Source organism: Hippopotamus amphibius, chromosome 3 (assembly GCF_030028045.1).
Source record: "Hippopotamus amphibius kiboko isolate mHipAmp2 chromosome 3, mHipAmp2.hap2, whole genome shotgun sequence".
Taxonomy (NCBI): Eukaryota; Metazoa; Chordata; class Mammalia; order Artiodactyla; family Hippopotamidae; genus Hippopotamus; species Hippopotamus amphibius.
Genome location: NC_080188.1, coordinates 19,221,446 through 19,228,231, shown reverse-complemented (window position 1 = coordinate 19,228,231; position 6,786 = coordinate 19,221,446). Strand labels below are relative to the sequence as shown.

The following is a 6,786-nucleotide window of genomic DNA, read 5'->3' as shown; positions in this document are numbered from 1 at the left end:
GCAAGTAAATTCACAGGCACAGAGGATCCATGTTAAAAACAGTTAAGGTAGCTGTGATGCAACACCAACAATTTGAATGGCCCTGACACACTCAAAATATTATCTTAATTATTCAACGAAATCCTGAAGCAAACTCTTGCTAGTCTTGGTACACTGCTAAACACTAAAGTAGCATGTTTTTTCCATGGTTTTAGCTTAGCTCAAAGAATTTTTACACTATTAAGTAAGAAAAAAAGTATTTCCCCTTTTTAAATTTACACAGACGTTTAATTAGCTTTATTTACAGAGCAGGGATTTTTTTCAGTCTCCAATGGTGCCTAGATAACATCATTAGGCAAGAATGCCAGTTTAAAAGAAATCTATGCAGAATTCTAAAAATAACAGATGTTGATGCTCCTCAAGAAGGGGCAAGCTTGACTATATCAGCAGCTCTATGTCTCAGTTACTCAGAAGCAATTCTGTTGCAGTCTCTACATCCCATGATTTTGAAGACAAGGCCACTATTACCGCATTCTGTAGAAAAGAAAAGGGGACAAGATAAATAAATAAATCTCAAGGAAATATTTTTAAAACTGCATCACTAACTGTCTTTATATTAAGAAACCACACCTCGTTTTTTCATTTTTAGGTTAACTTTTACTTCATAAAAAGCCTCTAAAACCAAGAACTGGAAACAGCCAAAGGAAAAAAAAAAAAAAGGAAGATCGCTAGTTTTAATAATAAAGTTTGCTTACCAAAATTAGATTTAGAGGGACTTCCTAGGTGGCAAAGTGGTTAAGAACCCGCCTGCCAATGCAGGGGACATGGGTTCAATCCCTGCCCCAGGAAGATCCCACATGCCAAGGAGCAACTAAGCCTGTGAGCCACAACTATTGAGCCCATGTGCCACAACTACTGAAGCCCATGAGCCTATGCTCCACAAGAGAAACCACCACAATGAGTAGCCCCCGCTCTCCGCAACTAGAGAAAGCCTGTGTGCAGCAATGAAGACCCAATGCAGCCAATAAATAAATAAACTAAAAAAAAAAAAAAAAAAAATTAGATTTAGAGTATTTTTGAGCCACTTTTGTCAGCCAAGGATTTGCAGCAATAATTTAATGAATAAATAAAAATCAACGTGTTTTTATGTACTTACCCTATCAAAGCCCATAGCACATAGGTTTTCTATTTTTTTGGTGTATTCTGGACTAGAAACTGGTGCTCCAGCATACACATGTGCCCAAAGTCGAGCTGTCTGTTTGAACATTTCAGGATTTTGTTTGTACTATATGGGGAAAAAAATTAATTGGCATGACAATGCAGTTATAATATTCAATATAGTAATTCATCTCTTAGTTGCCTAAAAACCTGATTCTTCTTTTCAAACAATGTCACTCAAGGAGACTGTTTAACCTGAAGCCATGATTCACAAGTTGCGCCAATGAAAGAAAAACAAAGAAAAATAATATTTATCAACTTTAATCTCCAATTTCAACAAGGTAGCAGAAAACTAATACTAAATGGAGTTATTTGAGATGTCTCTAAACCCTGTACAATGGCAAACATTATACAGATTAACAGAATTACTAGCTTCTAAAATTATGTGGACATTATCTAATAAATGTGACCAACTTTTGTATTACAGCTCAGGCTAGAATACAGCTAGACTTCACTATTTTTCTAGCGCTATGTTAGTGTTCAGTGATTGAAGAAAACCCCATATGCAAAGTCCTAACTTGCAGCACGTGTTTTGAGATGATTATGAACTCACCACGGAGTACTTTTTAAAAGGTAAGATTTTCCATATGCATTGGAAAAAGGTAAATTTATTCTCAAATATTCTGGGACTACCATTACTTAATAAAGCAAAGTATCAATTTAAAATATTAAATTCACTTTAGTATTTCTTTTTAAGATATTTTATACACATTAAGTATTTCTATACATTAAAATGATAACTCTAGTTTCTACCATTATTAAAAAGAAATGTTAGTAATACTGAACAAAGTTAGAAGAAAAGTGAGTCCAACCTCAACCTCTGAGGCTCAGAACTCAACAGGAAATCAAAGCTCGGACTCAAGCCATGTTTCTATCAAAAATGAATGAATAGTACATATATAACACGTTAAACCATAATTCTAAGCACTGTAAGACAAATAATAGTAGAACATATCAACAAGGCTTTACATAAAATAAGGAGTGACCAGCTTTTCAAAGGAAAGGAAGTTCCTAAGAGGAAAAGATTTCTTAGGCAGAGGAAAAATGGCAGATTGAGTGAAATGACGTGTAGGAATGACACTATCTTGAAGAAGTGTCAGTTTGAAGAACAGTAAGAATTTAGGAAATGAAACTGGGTTTACAGACAGTTCAAATCATGGAGGAACTCTTCAAACTGAACAATCTGAACCTACCAAGTAGGTGATAGCAGAGCTACTAATAGGTTTTTAATAGTAAAGTGAAATAAGATTTGTACTTTATAAAGCTAACTGCTATCAGTGTAGAAGATGAGGAAAAGAAGAGATTGAGGTAGGGAGCTCCATCAGAGAAGTCAAGTGAGAAATTTTCAAACATGTGAATTAAGGCTATCAGAAAAGTATTATGACAGAGAGATACTGGGATATGAGAGAAAAGGAGAGAGAGAGAAGTACTCCAATCTGTGACTTGAATATATAAACAAACCAATTGTATTACAGAAGGATAAACAGGTTTCACAGGGTTTAAGATTCTGCAATCAGTTTGGGTAATGCTGTACTAAGGTAGCCATGGAATATTCAGAGCTATCCACTTCCAAACAGGCTCTTGGGCTCAGGAGAGAGGTCAAGTGTGAATATTGTTATCAACATACAGATGGTAACATCAGCATGGATATAATCATACAAGTGAGAGTATATAATGGGAAGTAAAAGAAACAATGTAAGAACTGAGAAAGTATATTTAAAAGGGAGGAGAGGGAATTCCTTGGTGTCCAGTGATTAGGACTCCGCATTTCCATTGGAGGGGGCACGGGTTTGATCCCTGGTCGGGAAACTAAGATCCTGCAAGCCATGTAGCATGGCCAAAAGAAAAGGGTGGCTGGGGGTGGGGAGAAAGAAGAGAAACAATTGTAGGAACTAAGAGGGAACAAACACAACTACAAAGATAGGGAAAGAGAGTGGTATCTCAGAAGTCAAGGGAAGAAAAAATTCCTAGGTTAAAAAAAAAACCACCGAAAAACACAGGCTCAATAAATCCTAATGGTTTAGAGTATGGGTTGGGAAACTTTCTTAAAGGACCAGATAATAATTATTCAGGCTTTCAGACAATACTGTCTCTGTCATAATTATTCAATTCTGCCACTTGTAGCTATAAAAAAATGAGGGTGGCTGTGTTCCAATAAAACATTATTTACAAAACAGTCAGTCTGGCTGTAATTTGCTAACCTCTGCCTTGGATATCAAAGACCAGAACTGAAAAATATTTATTACATTTGGCAATTACAAGGCAATCCTTGATAACCTTCATCATGCTACTTCAGTGCCACAGTTGGAGCTGATTCACATTATCATCAGGGAAGGATCATCAGTGAATTAAGAGACAAATAAATGGATACACACACAATAAAGCACATGAATCAAGCATCACAGAATCAAGATGGCAGGTAGATATGTGGGTTTCACTGTGTAATTCTTTCAACATTGTGTGTTTGAAAACATAATATGTTAGAAAAAAGCATCTTCCATACTCAACTAATATAAACTACTATGTTAAAAAAATTACATTAGGTTTTCACTATTACATCTGATGTAATAATCTCACAGCAAGAAAGGAAACCACTTCCAGATTTAGTTTCAACAGAAGTATGCTTATGTTCTAACCACTACAAACCACTAAAGACTCACAGGAAAGTACAAGAAAGTCTTTCAAAAGCAGCTACCTTACCTGATTTGCTACTACTGCATCTTGTGGATCATCTGGTTCTGCAGCTGCCAGTAGTGCTTGCAATGACAGTAATACCGTGCGGAGAGTCATTGCTGCTGCCCTAAAATTTAAAATAGGAAGATACCCCAGTTAAGAACACTTTCCAGGACAAAACAAAAGATGTTTCCTGAATAAAACATGAAAACTACTGGAGCTAAAAATAATCTAGATTTTTATCTTAATCATATAATAAAGTCTTAGAAATGTATAATTATAATCTGCCTACCATACATATATATTTTTTACAATGAATGAGTCCTTCTATTTCTTAAGACAGCTCAAATTGCCCTTAATTGGCTTAGTGCCCCCCCCTTATGGTTGCCAATATCCTTCTGGCCAGCTTTATCTACTGACTTACTTTCTATCCCTTTCTCTAAAGAAACTTAAAGCGATGAAGTAACGTGAAATTTCCTTTCTGTGCAACTCTAAAAACAAGATACCATCAAGTAAATATCCTTTATTTTCAAGAAAGCATAAAATTAGTTGAAGGGCATTATGCTAAGTGATACGTCGGATAAAGAAAGATAGTGTATGATAGCACTTAAATGTGGAATCTAAAAAATAAAATTCGTGAATATAACAAAAAAGAAGCAGACTCACAAAGAGAACAAACTAGTGGTTAGCAGTGGGGAGAGAGGAGGGAGGGGCAATTCAGGGGTAGGGGTGTAAGAAGTACAATTTATTAAGTATAAAATAAGTTACAAGGCTATACTATATAACATGGGGAATATAGCCAATATTTTATAATAATAATAAATATATATTATTATTTTATAATAACTATAAATGGAGTATAACCTCTAAAAATTGTGATCCACTATATTGCACACCTGTAACATATAATATTACATAACAACTATACTTCAATAAAAAATGAAAGGAAATTAAAAAATCATTCCTGGGACTTCCTAGGTGGCACAGTGGGTAAGAATCCACCTGCCAATGCAGGGGACATGGGTTCAATCCCTGCCCCAGGAAGATCTCACATGCCGTGGAGCAACTAAGCCCATGCGCCACAACTATTGAGCCTGCGCTCTAGAGCCCGTGAGCCACAACTATTGAGCCCATGTGCCGCAACTACTGAAGCCCACATGCCTAGAGCCCGTGCTCTGCAACAAGCGAGGCCACCGCAATGGGAAGCCCGCACACCACAATGAAGAGTAGTCCCCGCTCGCCGCAACTAGAGAAAGCCCGTGTGCAGCAACGAAAACCCAACACAGCCAATAAAATAAATAAATAAATAAATTTATTAAAAAAAAAAAAAATCATTCCTGGTAGCACAGTGGTTAAGAATCCACCTGCCAATGCAGGGGACGTAAGTTCCATCCCGGGTCCAGGAAGATCCCACATGCTGCAAAACAACTAAGCCCATGCACCACAACTACTGAGCCTGTGCTCTAGAGCCTGCGCTCTAGAGCCTGCAAGCCACAACTACTGAGTCCTTGCACCACAATTCCTGAAGCCCATGCGCCCAGAGCCCTCGCACTGAAACTACTGAGCCTGTGCACCTGGAGCCTGTGCTCCGTGGCAAGAGAAGCCACCTCAATGAGAAGCCCTCACACTGTAATGCAAAGAGTAGCCCCCACTCGCCACAATTAGAGAAAGGCTTCATGCAGTAAAAAAGACAGAAAGAAAGAAAGACAGGAAGACAGACAGACAGACAGACAGAAAGAGAAAGAAAGAAGGAAAGAAAGAAGAATGAAGGAAGGAAAGAAAGAAGAAAGAAAGCAAGCAGGAAGGAAGGAAGGAAGGAAGGAAAGAAAGAAAGAAAGAAAGAAAGAAAGAGAAAGGAAGGAAGGAAGAAAAGAATCATTCCATAACATTCTAAAAAAGGAAAGTTTTTTGCTTTATATGCATAACAACTCATGCTTCTAAATGTGATTATAAAGCAAATATTTATCGAGAAAATGGTATTTATCTAACCAGGACTCTTAGCATTTCTATTAAAAAATTATTTGACCAGTTAATATACAAATATTCATTAATTCAATAGTTAGCATAGTAGTAAACTATTTTAAATGTTGAAGATTATTAAACAACATGGCCATTTTCACCACACAAATTAGATAATTCTAAACCAGTCTATCAACTGGGTTCCTCATTTTAATCACAGAACAGAGAAAATTACTAAGTATTTTCTCAATTTCCCCAAGGATGGTATATAAATAGTACCAATCTAGTTGCTTAGGGAAAAAGTTAATTTATTATCAACAACCTCTTAAGGAAATGTCTCACACAGCGTGGTTCCTTCAACTAGTAGCATCAACATCACCTGGGAACTTCTAAGAAATGAAAATTCTTAGCCTCATCCCAGATCTACTGAATCAGAAGCTCTGGGGTGGTGTAGCAGGTACTCCAAGTGATTCCGATGTAAGCTAATTTTTGAGAAATAGTACTTTAGTGTTACAGCTTAAAGCTAATTGAGAAAGGCTGTTCTAAACCAATAAAATCAATATCACATACACAGGCCTATATTTTATCTATTAGAGAAAAGTTAAAATATAAATGGTTCTTTATCTAAAATGCTATCCAAATTGTCACTTATATTAAATTCCACAAAATGTAAACTAATCTATAGTGACAGAACATCAGTGGTTGCTGGGGAATGGGGGAGCAGGAAGGGTGGGAAGGAATAATTACAAAGGGACACTCACTAGGAAACTTTTGGGTATGTTAGTTATGTTTGCTATCTTGATTTGTGATAGCTTCATGGATGTACATGTATGTCCAAACTTATCAAATTGTGCATTTTTAATATGTGCAGTTTAAGATCAATTATATCTCAATAAAGCATTTTTTTAAAAAGCTATCAGAATAAACCATTTTATTGATCAACTTATCCTTTTAGAG

At 36.3% G+C, this 6,786-nt stretch overlaps 1 protein-coding gene across 4 annotated transcripts in view; it reads right to left on the bottom strand.

Moving 5' to 3' along the window:
• Positions 1-238: 238 nt before the first annotated feature.
• The window catches only part of UBE2K (ubiquitin conjugating enzyme E2 K), a 62,481-nt gene continuing 55,933 nt past the window's right edge, over positions 239-6,786 (bottom strand). For all 4 annotated transcript variants that reach the window (XM_057727495.1, XM_057727494.1, XM_057727497.1 and 1 more), the window contains 3 exons: positions 3,898-3,997; positions 1,136-1,264; positions 239-513 (listed from right to left, as the gene is read on the bottom strand). In XM_057727495.1, coding sequence (XP_057583478.1) covers positions 439-513; positions 1,136-1,264; positions 3,898-3,997 — 304 coding nt within the window. In that variant the 3' untranslated portion in view covers positions 239-438. The remainder of the gene's footprint in view (positions 514-1,135; positions 1,265-3,897; positions 3,998-6,786) is intronic.